Genomic DNA, 16,439 nt, shown 5'->3' with positions numbered 1-16,439 from the left:
TTAAGTATGATAATGCTGGTATCCAGGATACTTTACTGGTCTACTTAGGTAATAGGACTCAAAAATGAACTTGAGGGAGAGTCTAAAAAACTCTCTGCTTTGCCACTATAATCACAGTATCACTACTATGTTGGAATGAAGAATACTAAGGCTAGCTATATTTTTACAGTTAAACATCTTGGAGTAGCCTTTTTCATTTGAAAATTGATTGTGATTTGTGAATGTGTGAATGTGATGAGTGATGACATGACTGAATCAGACTGACTCAGTCAATCTGTCATGATATTGCTGTGTAATCTGTGTTACAGACTTACAGTGTTTGTATCATTGTATGTTGAGTCACACTGTTACAGTTACACAAGTTTTAGCATGTCTAATAAAATAATTTCTTGATTCTTGGCAGTTGATTCTGAAATCAGATACTTGTTGAAAAGTTCAGTTTTTTGAATAAAATATTTATTATAGGCCTAGCCCTAATTATTTATAACAAATAATTGTTGTTTTAATAGGACTAGGAGCAATAATATTTGTAGGTATATAACTTGAATAAAGTTATTAAATTTGATTCAAAATTTCAGACTGATCACTGAAACCTCTAAAGTTTGAGTTGAATTTGAAGCCATGCACATATTAAAATTAATGAAGGATTTACTGGATCTAGAGTTATCTTCAAAGATATTTGTCCCTCAAATTTTGCCATAAAATTGGATGCCAGTTCGGGCAGTTCCAAGATGAGATAAGGCTATTCAGGGTACACTTGACTGACTCAAGACTGTTTACAAAATGAGTTTTATTCTGTTCAAAAAAACTCATGCTGCTAGTGCTACTTACTTGTTATTTTTAGGTTTGTCATTTGCTTCTTTGAATTGTTGGTCATTCATGAAAGAATGATAAGAGCAACTATGATTTGCTGGGGAGTGGGCCACAGGGCCCGACAGGGGTATATATTGCAGAGATTTTTTATGCTCAAACATTAGGATTTAGATTTAATGCTGAACTAACACATCACATTTAGTTTATATTAATGTTGGCAATTTGACATCTACATTTTTTTCAGTGATAAGGTACCTTTCATGCACATTATAAGATTTATTACTTGCTATTCCTGAAATGAATGAATTTCATTTGTCAACTCCATGGTAAGTGTTATGGTGTATATATAATATATATATTCTTTGTTTGAAAAAATTGTCTATATTGAGCCATAGCATGTTTTCCTTGATTCTACATTATTTTTTGAAAAACTTTCCCTCCATTATTTTTCTTCTCTTTTTTAGTTATATGCATCTCCCTGTCTCTTTTAGTCTTCAATATTTTGTTGGAACATGAAGCATTGAGTCTAAGTCTCTGTGAGTCCAAAGTCTCTGTGAAGTTCTGAAAACCTTGTGTCCAGCTCTCAGTGATAGTTTTTAAATATTTCTTCCAAAATTAATTTCACAGGGCTGATGGGTGGCAGTTTGATCGCAAATGTTACAGTCTTCCCAACCACTATGAGCGCTGCAGCTTATCAGATCAACTCAAGTGGCCTGCATTGCTGTTAAAAAGTACCACAAGAGAAAATGATGCATTCCAGCCTTCTTCTGCTGCTATTTCATCACAAAAGAACAATAGACAAAACATTAGTCATGAAGTCTTCCATGAAAGGTTGAGATCAGTGAAGCAGTGGTTTGAAGAATTCTCAGATGTGCAGCGCAACAGACTCCTATCAGAAATTCTAGTGAGTTTTTCAATGAGTTTAGAAGGTTATACATTTTGGAAATGTATATTATTGTCATCAAACTCAAACTTGGCAAATAAATTGTTGCTAAATTAAATTTATCTGTGATAAAATGATTTCAGGTTATAAAGTGTGCTCAAATGTGCTCCTTTGAACACAAGGAAACTTAAATGGTATTAAAAGCAAATATATTCATATTGAATGAAATTTTCATATGTAATAGGTAATAATTCTTCCCATACCATTTCATGTGCAATAATTCTGTCCGTTTCTCAACAGCCAAACTGCAATGGCCGTCAGTTACACCTCCTCTCAACATGGTTGTGTGGTGATGGCTATGTGACAGTTGAAAGTGCTGACACTTGTACACCTGCTGGCAATGATCAGCCAGAAAGTGGAGGCAGTGATAGTTCAACAGATGGCCACAGTGACACTGACAGCCTGAATGTGGGTAGCAATAATGATGAAATGGCTTCTCGCAGTCATGGTCCTCCAGGGTCATGCCGTCTCCATCTTGGGTGTCCCCCCAATTGCCAAGATCCTCTTTCTGTCCTGCCAGTGCATATTTCTTTCTCCATTCTCTCCTACCTAGACCCGCAGATGCTGGCCAGAGCTGCAGAAGTTAGCAGGTAGCTCTGAAGATAGTTGTGTTGAAATTTTAGATGTACATTTAAAAAGCTCAATGAAATGGTATAATAACTAGAGATGCAATAAAAGATAGTAGCTTGAAACAATGATATAGTGTAAATAGGGAGTGCTGGGAGACTTATTGATACATAAAATTGAGTTGCTTGTAATGATTAAAAAAATGTGTAAAGTAACTTACATTTTAGTAACTGAGTTTTCAGTTAATACTCTGTATTTGCTGCATCACTTCTATGTTTTCTCTTGTGCTTTTGTCCCCTATATCTAATAAGAAGCTACTGTAACTGTAACTGGTATAAGAGTTGGGAAAAATGTCAAATACCATTGAAATTTATCTACTAAATTCACTGGAATTAATTTATTTTTGAAGATGTCCTGGAACGCTTCTCTTGCAAGTAAAGCATCAAATTTTGCAATTACTACCTAGATACAAGTATAGCTTTATTTCATGTCATCAGGCATGTGGGATTTTATTTAATAACAAATGTGTTGGTCAGAGTGTGGCGATGGATGTGCAATAGTCCTGTATTGTGGCACCGCCTTGCCCTGCTGCCCAACTGGCGGTTGTCTCCTCTAGACCACAGCAAGCAGCTCGCCAAGCACACCAGTGACGCCGTCATCAACTGGAAGGAGGTAGGTTTCATGAAGTCTCATGTTTTGGGTTAATGAAAGAGTACCTATGTAGTTAAATGTTGACATGAAACAAACTTATACTTCATAGCAACACACAATTCAAAATCACATCTAAGATGATATCACTGAACAAATGTGTTTGTAAACAACAATGCGTTTGGAAGTTCACTGAAATTCTTTTTGTTGCTTGCTGCCTTCAGTCAACGATGTTGAAAGTTCCAGCTGATTCGAAGCTAATGATAATATTTTGACTTCTACAAGAAATCACTGCAATATCTTGCAAATCAAATATGAAAACTATTTGATATCAAGTTTCTGAATGGAGACACATAGTATGCAATGATCAGACTTGCTGTTCAAATCTTTGACAGTTCATACGAAGAAGAAACAATACCCTGAATTCGTCATCATAAAGATTAGCTAAGCAGATACGTTGGTACAGCAGCAAGCAAAGCCTGCTTCCATCGACTTGCTGTGTGTTTTTGAAAAAATTACAGTTTCTGTTGAAACGTTTTTCTTGTGCTTTCTAAATATACCACCAATTTCCACCTGACCGCGGATAGAGTTTTAAATTTATTTTCATAAGATACATTTTAAGTACCATCTGTTTTGAGTATTCTGGCCTTATCAGTAATGAAAAACTTTTTCCAGATTTTGAGTGTGGCAGTTCCTTGCAACTAATGGGCCATATTTTACTGTAGTTGACATTTTGAAAAAAATTTTAGTGGAAGTTTTACAAAACAAATATGATGTATTTTCATTGCAAAAATAACCTTATTGGCTGAATAAAATTCAATTGGATGATATCAATTTGCCAGCTTAGTTCCAGTAAACAGGATTATTGTATTTAATGCTAATGATTGCAGTGCTGAATTGGCTGTAGCAGATATCATTCAAGTAGGTATCTCGTAATGACACCAAATTTTACTGTCCTCCTGCCACTCGCACAACACTACTCACACTGAATGCTTCAAAGAAAGCATTTTAACGTTATCATAACGACATTAATTTACTTTCTTGACTTTTAAAAATAATACAATGTGTCACATAAACATTTACAAACATTTTAAGAAGAAACATTACTCTGATTTCATCATCATGAAGAATAGCAAAGCAGATACGTTGGTAGAAAAATCTTTTTATCTTTAGGTTGCTAACGTTGCTTCAATCGCAAATTGACAACAACTTTAAAAAGCTAAGAAAATGAACGTGCAAGGGTTCAATAAAAAATATGGTGGCTTTTTTGGCATAGGCGTTTATATTAAAGTACCATATATAGTGTAAGTGGATATGAATTTTCACAAATAGTTAGATATGGTACTTTTGTAGGAAGCCCGTTTTAATGACCCTGCAAGGAAGTAGGATTTCCCTACTAGCGTTCCTGTAAATCCCCATCTCCTGAGATGTAAAGAAATGTGTAGTAAAAGTATAAAGTTAAAGCTAGAGTATACTTTTCTGTGTAAACATTGTAAGTATACTGCATAAAAATTACTCAATGACTTGATTATATTGAATTAATTGTATGTCTGCCATAAGAATGGATTCAGCGCATTCCTTAGGTTCATCATGTTGAATGTTTTTTTTTTAGTTTTAGACTGTGTAATGGCTGGCAAACTTATAAGTAGTAATTCGAGGTTGAGTTCTCGTCGTGCCTCGGTTTTGGTCTCTTTAGTTTTTCCTGTCACTATTTATACTTTTTTCTTTCTTGTGTTGCTTCTGGATAAATTATGAAATAAGTACAAACCAAATCTTAAATAAAAAAGTGGATTGAGATGGTTGTAGGAAAGGTTGAGACCATCACTAAATCTTTTGTTTTCCCGAACCATTTGCAAGAAACACCCTCACGCACACTATGTGGCTGATAACGCTACGGAATTAGTGTCCTGTAACAATATTTACGCATAATATAGGGCATGCCATCAATAGTGTTACAAATATTTTAAAGTTGATAGGTACTGTATTCCTGTGTCTACTTTGGTTCATATGCATACAATATAATTTATTACAGTTGTGAGTGGTTATTTTTAATGAATGCGTTACTATGTAACGAACTGAACGGTAAGATGGTAATTTTAATCATTGATTAATTAAGAAGCTTGATTTATTGAAGTTCCTTCAGAGGAACTTGGCAAAATCCCTTATTAACTATGATGGACGTGTTGCAGGTGGTGGTGGAGAGATGGCGCGTGCGGCGCAACTGGTTGGGCGCTCACTGCCACGTCAGGACTTTTGCTGGCCATTCAGAGGGCGTTACATGCGTCCAGTTTGACAACAACAGAATTGTGTCCGCCTCCCATGATAATACAATCAAGGTTATTTTATTGTTCAGTTCAACCTTTTTCCTTTATAAATCGCAAGTTTTGACACTATGCGTCTTATTTTGAGGTTACTAGAGTTGCAGACCGGAAGACTACCAAATTTGAGTAAACTATAAATAATTATTTTGCATAGTTTTCGTCACATGAGTGTTTATTAAAATGAAACTTGTTTTTCATAGCATTCTCATATTAAATTAATTTCCCTACCAATGAACAATGTACTTCTCAACAGAATACGCGTGGATTTAGAAGCTTCCACTGTAGCATAAGAAATGACAAGGAATATGTGGTTGTTCTGCATGCATTTGAATGGAGGCAGAAGCCGCCACTTTTGTAGACTAAGTGACAAGGAATATGTACATGTACACGTGTGTACATTTGGATGCATTCAGAAGCCTGTGTGTGTGCAGGTTTGGAGCATGCGCACCAACAGCCAGTGGCCAGTACAGACACTGGTTGGGCACTCAGGCCGAGTTCGCTGCTTGCATCTGAGTAACAACAGACTCGTGTCAGGGGCAGCTGATGCCACCATAAAGGTCGTTCGTCTAATCTTTGTTCTTTGTATGGTTGAATCTGCCTAATTTATAAATCTGTTTCATTCAATGAATACCTAGTTCACTGTGTAATAGTCATGTCAGTTTTAGTAGGCATTAAGTTTCCCCGGAAATAGGTCTTGGTTGAATCCTTAGTCCTGAGGATCTTGGTTGAATGTATGTCTGCAAACCCAATCCTGTGTAAATATTCTTACACTTGAGTGTAAGAATATATATTTTTACACTCAAAATTATGGTGATGATTTAGATGAAGCTCTTCACGCAATGCTTTACTCGTATTCATATTCCGAGTTAAGCTTGAGCAATGCAATGGCACATCAAATTGATTGTGCAGAATTTGTTCAGTCAAATGGCACGTCAAATTGTGAAATGCACGAAACCAACTGTCTATTGCAGGTGTGGGAGGTGGTGGAGACGAGTGAGTGGTCCTCCATCGTGTGCCGCGTCACCATGACTGGCCACACCAACACCGTCCGATGCCTTCAGGTAGCTCAGTCAGGCTGACAAATGCAGCATGGATTTTCTTGTGATGGATTTCTAGTCATGAAATTTGTGACAGGAATTCAGTTTTGAAAATTTTCCATTATAAATTATGAATAAATTCCAATTAACCCGATGCTTGGTAATTCACTATTTTCTAGTTTACATTAAACTTTTTAGGTGTAGCAAATGATGGATTATTACCCTAGAAATCGAAGTGAAACAAAAACATCGGCAAAGCAATGAATTGATGCTGAAACGCTGTATCATTATTATTGTTATTATTATTATTTATCAGGTGTGTGGTGACGACACGGTAGTGAGCGGATCATACGACCACAGCGTGCGAGTGTGGAGCCTTCCCTCAGGCGTGTGCCGGCAGACGCTCTTAGGCCACACGGGCGCCGTGCTGTCGCTGGCTGTTGTCGTGCCTCTCAAGCTCATCGTGTCCGGTGGTGGTGACAACGCAATTAAGGTCAATCTAATTCAATAATTTACTTAGAAACTATTGTTTTTACTCCGTAATATCTGATGTTAATTCTTACCTTCTGACATTAATCTCACGTGTGCAATTTTCAAGAATCTTGGATTGCAAGCTTAATTTGCATGATTAAATTGACATATTGTTGCATAGAATATTGTCACTTAATGTGCACTGGTTATGGCGCCCTAATGCAATTAGAATTAACATGACCGTGCTGCAGATGTGGGGGCTGGAGTCTGGCGAGTGTCTACGGACTTTACACGGCCACACGGACGCCGTGACGTCGGTGTGTGCAGACACCCATGGCATCGTGTCAGGGTCTCTGGACTCTACCATCCGCTCATGGGACGTCCTCACGGGCAAGTGTCTCTGTACCGTCAACTGGATCAGCAGCGAGGGACACACTGGTGAGCACAGCAGTAGTGACATGAGACATAATATATATTAGTCAGAAGACTGATTATTTATTGACAGATTATTCTTTTGATCTCATTGTGACACACTGATGAGCGCAATAGCAGCAGCGTTTTAGTTACTAACGTGACAGACCTAATATATATTAGTCAGAAGACTGATTATTTATTGCCAGAATATTTCGTGATGTACCTGGGACATACTGGTGAGTATAGTGACAGAATTATTAATCATCAGCCTGGCACCTGATTAATATTGCCCTAAAGACAACAGATAAAACGGATATTTTTTTAAACAAGTGTTTGTTTCGATAACATTGTTATCGAAAACAAGTGTTTGTTTTTAAAAGATTATGTCTGGATTTTCAGGCAGGTGTACTCAACAGCAAGCACTAGCTAATATTTAGGGAAAATGGATAATAATACAAGGTAGATACATGTATGTGATCGGTCAAATTTTGCTCTGTATTAAATGTAGCTCTTGTTGCGTGCTGCTTTGGCGTAAAATGAACGACTATTTATTTCAACTAATAATGCCCAGTCCTAGCAGCCAGTCAAATGTAGGCGAGCTCCTTTGAAAACCATGTTATCGAAAAATGAAAACCATGTTATTGACCTCACACTGCGGCGTGCAGCTCATAATAAGTATAAGTTCTGCATTTGTGTTCAATATACCTATTTCTCAATAAAGCAATTCGCATCTCCTTTTCCTCGTTGCAGGAGTGGTACGCTGTGTTGCTGCCGACGAGTGGCGCGTTGTGAGCGCCTCAGATGATAAGACAATTAAGGTATGTGGCGCCATTGTTGCCGGTGAAGTTCAGCTCTGAGCTTACAGACGTGCATTAGTCCTGCGTAATTCGATTTTCTTGCAAGTTGCCTTCCTTTCTGTCATTTTGTTATGAGCTTGGCGATGTGATAATTACCACGTTTTTCTTGACTTCGTTTCGTGTCTGTCTGTCATCAAAAATTCAAACCTTAATTTAGAGCACTTCTAAACATCCTAGTAAGTTGAAATTTGGCATGCATGTTTATGCTGCCTAACAATTCAAGATTTGATCATCAGAAATAACATTTAAAAAAAAAATTTTTTTAAAGTAAAGAAAAAAAAAACACTAAAAATTCACGGTTTGGAATTGAGTTTTTTCTCGAACATCCACACTTGCCAATCCTGGAAATTGATTTGAATTGCTAAAATTGCTAACTAAAAAGTAGAAAATAAATAAATATAAAGAAATATTTTTAAAAATCTCGTTTTTCTGGTTTTTACAAAACTAAAAATAGTGAAATAAAACAAAACAAAAAAAAAACTTTTAAAAACCACGTTTTCTTAACGGACAAAAAAGAAAAACATTTACTCTTACATAACATTATATAACATTTTACATAACTTAAATGTTATGTAAGAGTAAATGTTTTTCTTTTTTGTCCGTTAAGAAAACGTGTTTTTTTTTAAGTTTTTTTTATTTGTTTTTCATATTATTGATCAGGTATTGACGTCTTGTTAAATTTCGAAATGTTACAAGATATCATCTTGATCGCTATTCCTGTGTCCCAACCACAAGTGCGCTCACAATCTCCGTTCTGTTCAGGTGTGGGAACGTCACTCTCTGAAGCGGCTGGTGACGCTCAGGAACCACACAGACGGCGTCACCTGCGTCGCCTTCAATGAGTTCTTCATCGTCAGCGGCTCTTATGACAAGACAGTCAAGCTCTGGGATTTTTCCGCCTGCTAAGAATCTGGGACTTCTATATTCCTGCTGAGAACGTGGGACTTATTTGCCTGCTGAGTACCTGAGATCTTCTTGTCTGCTGAGTACCTGGGACCTCTATTCCTGCTGAGAATTGGAAATCCATAAGTGAAATGACTCCTAATTCCAATTGATTTAGTTATCATTTGTTGTTTTTTACGCACCTGCTTTATTTTTAGTTTTAGGTTTTATTTTATTGCTTTTTTAATTCATAATTAATGATCTGACGAATTTTTTTATGCATAACGTAATGAAATATGTGCTTTTGACCGCGTTTTAAGCAAATTAGAATTTATTTTGTATGCGTTGATGTAAGTTCTTAGTTGTAGTTCTGTGTTCTATTCATACATGTTGATGCAGCTCTCATCGAACTATCATTGTGCAGCTTGTGTTTAATGTTCCGAAACTGTGCAGCTTCCTCGCTCCTAGTCCTAGTATCCTTCTCTTCTGTAATCTAGGTTCTTTGCTTGGCGAACTATTTGTATCTATATTAGCAATATTTTTGTCTCTACGATGGTCTCTATGAAAACGCGCCCTGGTCTCTCAAATCTCATTTCTTGAATGAGAACTTGACAACTAAAGATTTACCAATTATTTTTCACACCTCGAAGACGTCCTGTCTCGTGTACTGTGGGTGAGAACGCTGTTGTTGCCTTATCACTTGCTGCAAATGTATACGTACTGTGTTCCTACTTGTGCTAACTGCGGTAATGAATTACTTTTACCAGTTTTATGCATTACCAAGATGGTAATTTCTTCACTGCATTAGCAGGATCTTGTTCTGGAGGATGTGTCGGTAAAGGTTGCGCACAGATTATCTTATTGCCATTGAGGGTTAATTCCCAGAAAAATACGTTATCCGAGTAGAGGAATCTGATGCCAACGGCAATGTACCTGAACTAGAAGTATCTTCAGGAGCTGTGGGCCTGAAATCCGTGAATTAGCATTTCTAAGCCATGAATTAGCATTTCTTATTTGCACCGCGATTATTGGTCGTTTTTTTTTCACTGATATTAGACGCGCTGCCTGAGTAGTGGGTTCTTCATTGCCGCGTTGAGTAACACTTGATTGGTAATATATTCCTAGGTGCAAATTTCATTCATTCATTTACGAACAGGAAAACAATTCCGACTAAAAATTAACAAATTTGCTGATGAATTGTAACTCGATTAATTAAAACTTTTACTTGTGGAATGATAGCGTTTGCGGGATGTTAGCCTTTTCATTACATCAATGATGCATGACTGTAGTTGCATTCCTTCCTTTGGAGATCCAGACTCCCTTGATTTCATGAAGATTGAATTGGTTTTCGCTCATGATTCCATAACTTTACTTTCAACTACATTTGTGTGCCTTGTTCCTGTCAAGTTAGATGTTGTGTATAAAGCTAGTGCCCTTTTTTGTCAGCCAACGAAAACAAATCGAATAGCTTTTTATATTTATTCTACTACAACTTGTTATTTTATGTCATGTAGTCGAATTTTTGTGGCGTCCAGGCAATATTCTTGCAACACTTTGAATGTTCGACATGGAAGTTACGGGCTGTACTATCAGAACTCACTTCAGTACATGTAGCTGCAGATTACTCATCTGTGATTGGTGGGTTTTGTTTTAAAGCCGTCAGTGATTGGCTGAAAGAGTTACGAACTCGTAAATATTATTGATAGTACTGCCCCCGGTAAAGTATCGTCCGTGCCTACTAGTCATATTACGCCTGCTCTAGGCTCGTGCGTATTCTGAGATCTGCGGTGTTCCGTCTTGATGATTAAGTACTTCAGTTTGGATCTTTGTGCATATTTCATGGTTATTGTAAACATAGGACGAAGGACTGATGTCTTCAATCTTCTGATAAGAGTTTGTTCTGGCATGCTAGCCATCTGAAATTTGTGTCATGTCCGATCATAGTGGATTGCTAGCTTAGTCTTCTCTTCTTTGTTAGTCAGCTAGCTGGTGGATATAAATTAGTGTCAATGGGTCATGGCAGCAGTTGTGCTCATATGTTTACCAAGCAGACTTCGTTCGTTTTTAGTCCACCGAGTCACTTGGACCTTGACGCAGATGTTGAGTTGACAGTTAACGTGTCGCGTTAACGAGAGTTCTTCATTGAGCGGAAGCAATTGTCATCCTACTGAGGGCCAGAAACTTGAGAAGAGAGCGCCAGTTAGCAGCTGGTACAAGACCATGGAGATGTAGTTCTCACCGTCGGGGGAGCATGTCTGCCTGAAAGGAGTAGCTAAGCTCCCGTACCTCATATGGCATGGTTACTTACCCGTGTGTTGGGATATGTATGGAACATAGCCTTTACAATAGTTAATAAAACTTGTTCTTAAGTAAATATTGTCAATTGTGTATATTATTATTAGGCCGACACAAATGACACTTTGACACTACTCCTCCAGTCGAACTGCCTTGTTTGTTATAATTATTCTTGTTTAGAGATGTCAAAGGCGTTTCTTTTGACATAGTTCGGAAATTTCTTTCGTTGAACCTTTCATTGCATATTTTAGTGACGGGAATGTATAAAAACAAATTATTTTTGTAGTCATAACCTTACACCCAAAATATGTATTATTTATTACTAGATGTTCTACAGTTAATCGTTTCAATCAACTTTTTTTTTATTTTAATCACTTGAAGGATATTTTTCTGCAGATTCCTTAGTCTTTTTTGCAACGGCCGTCGTGTAAAATACTTAATATCAGACAGCTGGCACTATTATCTTCTTGACTAAGTCATTTGATATCTAATAACGAAATAGGAACAATTACCTCAATGGTTGGCTGTCACCGTACCTATATTTAGGCTCAATGCTTCGTTTTTTCCAACATGATTGGTTTGTCAAAAAACACCCAGCGAGTGAGACTTGGTCGCAGAGCTTTAATGCCTAGTTAGTTGCAGTATATTTTAGTTCGCTGAGGAGCTGTCGGAAATGTTACCAGTGGTTGAAGCTTTTTTTGTGAGCATATTTCTCGTTTGCTTAAGATTAATCAAGTTAATCGCTGTTTGAAATGTGAGACGTAAATCCTACCATTGAGATGCAATCTTAACTTGATTTTGCTCATGCATGAATGACGATCTGCGGCTGATACTTGGTAAAATTTATTTTGTATTCATGAAGTTTCTGTTTAGCTGGTTGTCTGATAATTTTATTCTAATAAGTATTATTTGTTGATCTGACACCACAATCTGAGATTAGAACGGGGGAAAAATAATTGATTTCATTTACATTTTTTAATACCACCGCAGCAATAAACAATATCTATACACGAGTCGAGATAATTCTTATTCAACTGTCTTGGAATGATTAAAGTACTCCAATAAAATAGTTCACGCAGACTTGACGCAAACTGAAGCCTTTAAAACACCGATGTTTCGACACAATTCTTACTAAAAAGTTCATGATCGATTGCAAACAAATAATGTATAATCCACGCTCTCTTCACACTAAAGATAAGTTACAAATAAATAGAATACAAACATTTTCAGTTTCATATTATGTTCTATCTACACAAAAAGATGGCGGTACCCACTATTAATGTACATCAACATCACGAACACCACAAAATCCAGGTAAACTTATGAACTTGGGTAGCAAACGTAAACCATAACGGACATAGAACATCCCTTCATCTTAAACATCCTACTGAGGTCGGTCACGAGGGTAGAATTCGGCCAGTGTACTGGCAGGAATGCGCTTGAGCATTTCCTTGGGGAAGATACGCAGCAACTGCCATCCAATATCCAGTGACTCGAAGACGCTCCTCTTGCTGTACGAGCTCTGCGTCAGGAAGTTCTTCTCGAACTTGGCCAGGAATTCCAAGTAAAGAAGATCGTCAGAAGTCAAGGCCTCCTCACCGACCACTGCCTTCATGGCTTGCAGATCCTTGCCGATGGCGTAGCACGCATAGAGTTGGTTGGACACGTCGCTGTGGTCGCGGCGAGTCATGCCCTCTCCGATGGCAGACTTCATGAGACGAGACAGCGAAGGCAGCACGTTGATGGGTGGGTAGATCTGACGGTTGTGCAACTGACGGTCTACGTAGATCTGGCCCTCAGTGATGTAGCCCGTCAGATCAGGAATGGGATGCGTGATGTCTGCAACAGGTTATATTCGTCACTATAGACATTAGAGATAAATAAAGTTTGTTTTGCCACTCGGTGTAAATTGGAGATAAAATGATTCAATGTTGTTATAGACTTGATATAATCGTTTTAGGAAGCTCTCACCAGTATCGCAATAGGTATTACTTTGATTGTTCATTCCATTATAAGAACAACATTATGCAAAGAGATGTGATGTTGTTGCGGGAAAATCCATCGAGAACTAATTAGTGCTTGAATTAATAAATTAATAAAGGACAATTAATATTGAATGAAATAAACCAAGTGATAAGCTTGTCCAATATTGGATGACTGCCAACTTACCATCGTTGGGCATAGTGAGGATAGGGATTTGTGTGATCGATCCCTGCCTGCCCTCCACACGTCCTGCGCGCTCGTAGATAGTCGCCAAATCGGTGTACATGTAACCGGGGAAACCGCGACGGCCGGGCACCTCCTCTCGAGCAGCCGACACCTGCAGGGTAAAGTGGAAGCTTTGATCTTGCGGCACCTCTAAACTCGGAGATAAGTTGTCACCATATCTAGATAGCTTTGAATTAGTAGCGTGAATGATATTGTAATAACACTGGCATGAACACTGCAATACAGGTAACAATAATTTTGGATAAGGTCCAATCGTAGACTCAAGTTTTAACGTAAAATTTGTCTTTCATATGCAATCTTGTAAATACGGTGAAGTTGTTAGCAACATTCCACACATTAGCCCAGATTTAATAGAGGTCTTGAGTTGCGTACCTCACGCAGCGCTTCAGCGTATGAGCTCATGTCAGTGAGGATGATAAGCACGTGCTTCTCGCACTGGTAGGCCAGATACTCGGCCGTGGTGAGCGCCAGACGCGGCGTGATGATACGCTCGATGGTCGGATCGTTGGCCAGGTTCAGGAAGAGACACACGTTCTCCATTGAACCGTTCTCTTCGAAGTCCTGCAGGGTGAGACATGCAGCAGATATTAGTAGATGTGCAACAGATATTAATAGGTAAAGTAGTTCAAACTACAGGCGTAAAACGGCTCATTCAAATACAGTACGAATGATTAATTGCATAGGTAATTACTACAATAATAATCTTTAAAATACCCAGATAGAACCAAGTCTGTTTGTTAATTCAACTTACGGCATTATATAGTAAATATAGTATTAGATAATACAATATGCAAAGAATAGCATAAATGTAAGTTTCATTTTGAATTAACGATAAAATTTAATATTTTGAGATTTAAATAACCCATTACTATTCTTCACTTGTGAGGAGTAATTTTACCTATCAATGAAGGTTTTAAGCTAGTTGGTAACTGATAAAAAATTAGGAATGCAGCCTAGTTAAATAATAAAACCATTGAAAAATTGCAACCATCTGGCGATGGTTACATCAAAAAAAACTCTTTCCAAAATCTCAAAAGACTTTTGAGAGGATGCATTGGCAGATGTGTTTTGTACAAGAAATTTAGATTGTCAGACCTGTTTGAAGAATCGGGCGGCCTCCATGTTGACACCCATAGCGGCAAAGACGATGGCGAAGTTATCGTGGTGGTCATCAATGACGCTACCTTTGGTGGCTTGAGCTGCGTTCACGAGACCGGCCTGACGACAGATCTGAGCAGCAATCTCGTTGTGAGGCAGACCAGCAGCAGAGAAGATTGGGATCTTTTGACCTCTGAAAAAAAAAATAAAATTAACCACTTTTCTCATTTGAAAAAAAAAATCTGAAATTGTGAGGTTTATGATAATGGCAGTGTATCTAACTTTTGAGAAAATTAATGAAATCATAAACTTTTTCATAAGAAAAATACAGAATTTTAAGCGAATTGATTCTAAGAAAAATGATAACAAAAGATTGCTCAGGATAGTATAATGAAGAATCTGTGAAATTTAAAGTGTCTGTTTTAACTAAAATTTGTCATTGGTCCCTATTAGTTTCCATGGGTAACTATTTCAGGTATTAAAATGAAATAGGTGATTAAGAAACATTTTCAAAGCAGAAGCAACTTGAAAAAAGGGATTTGAGGTATGTATAAAACCTTTTCTTGAACCCATAAGAACAGAACTGATGAGAGCTGAAAAATACCTGGCAATGGAGTTCATGACATCAATGGAGGAAATTCCGGTCTGGATCATCTCCTGAGGATAGGTACGGGACCACGGATTGATGGGCTGACCTTTGAAGGAAATGAACATTCAAACTGCTATTCATGGCACTTTTATATTTCTTCATAGCATTAATGTGTGCTGGTTAAAAAAATTTGCTGAATAACATGAGATAACAGCATTGGTATTGGTGTATGCAGTCAGGGAAAATCCAATTGTTCAGAAACAAATGTAGGTAGTTCCTAATTTTCTTTGTTCAGTGACAAGGAAAATCCAAGTAGTAGTTCAGAAACAAATGATAATAATTTACTGAGTAGCAAATTCTGAGATTTTTATAGTCAAATATGTATTGATAATACAATAAGGACCAGAAAAAATTACATTCAACTAAAAGCAAACTAACCCTGGATATCTAGAAAATCTTCAGCCAGTACAGCAGGTCCATTGTCAATGGGCTTGCCAGAGCCATTGAAAACTCGACCCAACATATCTTCTGAGACAGCAGTCCTCATGATATCTCCAGTGAACTCACACACAGTGTGCTTGGCATCAATTCCAGAGGTTCCCTCAAACACCTACAAGAAAAACACACATCAGTAAATGAAAACTTTTTACTGAAATAAGACATTTCAATCCAGTAGAATTTTATGATTACCAGTACTCATTGATTGATTTGTAGAAATAAGCTTGTTAAATTGCCACAACGATGATAACAAAATATATAATTAGAAAAAAGCTAATCAATATTAATTAATTACTTTACAATAAATAATCCTTTTCATTTCAAACATAAAAGTTAAGCATCATGAGTCACCTGTACAACAGCTTTGGATCCGCTGACTTCCAAGACTTGTCCTTTGCGCTCTGATCCATCAGCAAGATGCAGGTTCACAATCTCAGCAAACTTAGGGAATTTGACATCATCAAGAATAACAAGAGGGCCATTGACACCAGTGACAGTTTTATAGCACAGGTGAGGCTGTGCAATATAGTCTCTGGTCACAGCAGCAACCTGATCAAAGTGTCCCTGTGAAGGCATTTTGAACTGCCAAAAGAATTTGATTAATAACATTTGAATTACAAGAGACTATCAAAATTATTGTACTAACTTTTTATAAAAACTGAAGAACCGGTATTCTTTTTATAAAATACTAGCCTTGTAACTTGTAATACAGGATATTTTTTCTTTATTCTTATGTATACCAATAAAAAACTATTTCAACTGATTAAAATGTTCTCC

The 16,439-nt window shown here is 37.3% G+C and overlaps 2 protein-coding genes across 2 annotated transcripts; one reads left to right on the top strand and one right to left on the bottom strand.

Annotated features, from left to right (window-relative positions):
* Window positions 1-1,004: 1,004 nt before the first annotated feature.
* Window positions 1,005-9,174, top strand: LOC108668460 (F-box/WD repeat-containing protein pof1). Its single transcript, XM_018155685.2, has 11 exons — window positions 1,005-1,139; window positions 1,441-1,717; window positions 1,997-2,346; window positions 2,860-2,995; window positions 5,161-5,307; window positions 5,724-5,849; window positions 6,264-6,353; window positions 6,646-6,822; window positions 7,052-7,238; window positions 7,965-8,032; window positions 8,834-9,174. Exons 1-11 carry the CDS (start codon window positions 1,111-1,113, stop codon window positions 8,975-8,977), a joined length of 1,731 nt encoding a protein of 576 aa, XP_018011174.1. The 5' UTR covers window positions 1,005-1,110; the 3' UTR covers window positions 8,978-9,174.
* A 3,034-nt stretch (window positions 9,175-12,208) lies between these two features.
* LOC108668461 (V-type proton ATPase subunit B) lies at window positions 12,209-16,284 on the bottom strand. Its single transcript, XM_018155688.2, has 7 exons — window positions 16,014-16,284; window positions 15,603-15,774; window positions 15,180-15,270; window positions 14,573-14,768; window positions 13,850-14,038; window positions 13,418-13,568; window positions 12,209-13,087 (listed from the first exon to the last, which is right to left on the bottom strand). Exons 1-7 carry the CDS (start codon window positions 16,269-16,271, stop codon window positions 12,633-12,635), a joined length of 1,512 nt encoding a protein of 503 aa, XP_018011177.1. The 5' UTR covers window positions 16,272-16,284; the 3' UTR covers window positions 12,209-12,632.
* Window positions 16,285-16,439: the final 155 nt, after the last annotated feature.

Source organism: Hyalella azteca, unplaced genomic scaffold, assembly GCF_000764305.2.
Source record: "Hyalella azteca isolate HAZT.00-mixed unplaced genomic scaffold, Hazt_2.0.2 contig7827, whole genome shotgun sequence".
NCBI lineage: Eukaryota > Metazoa > Arthropoda > Malacostraca > Amphipoda > Hyalellidae > Hyalella > Hyalella azteca.
The sequence above is the reverse complement of the archived record's forward strand: the minus strand, read 5'-3'. Positions and strand labels throughout refer to the sequence as shown.

Coding starts and splice junctions, on each gene's coding strand:
- LOC108668460 (XM_018155685.2), top strand. CDS start 1,111: ATGAATGAATTTCATTTGTCAACTCCATG. Junction 2,996..5,160: donor CCGTCATCAACTGGAAGGAG/GTAGGTTTCATG, acceptor GACGTGTTGCAG/GTGGTGGTGGAGAGATGGCG. Junction 5,308..5,723: donor CCCATGATAATACAATCAAG/GTTATTTTATTG, acceptor GTGTGTGTGCAG/GTTTGGAGCATGCGCACCAA.
- LOC108668461 (XM_018155688.2), bottom strand. CDS start 16,271: ATGTTATTAATCAAATTCTTTTGGCAGTTCAAAATGCCTTCACAGGGA. Junction 14,769..15,179: donor GTCATGAACTCCATTGCCAG/GTATTTTTCAGC, acceptor TTTTTTTTTCAG/AGGTCAAAAGATCCCAATCT. Junction 13,088..13,417: donor CCTCACTATGCCCAACGATG/GTAAGTTGGCAG, acceptor AACCTGTTGCAG/ACATCACGCATCCCATTCCT.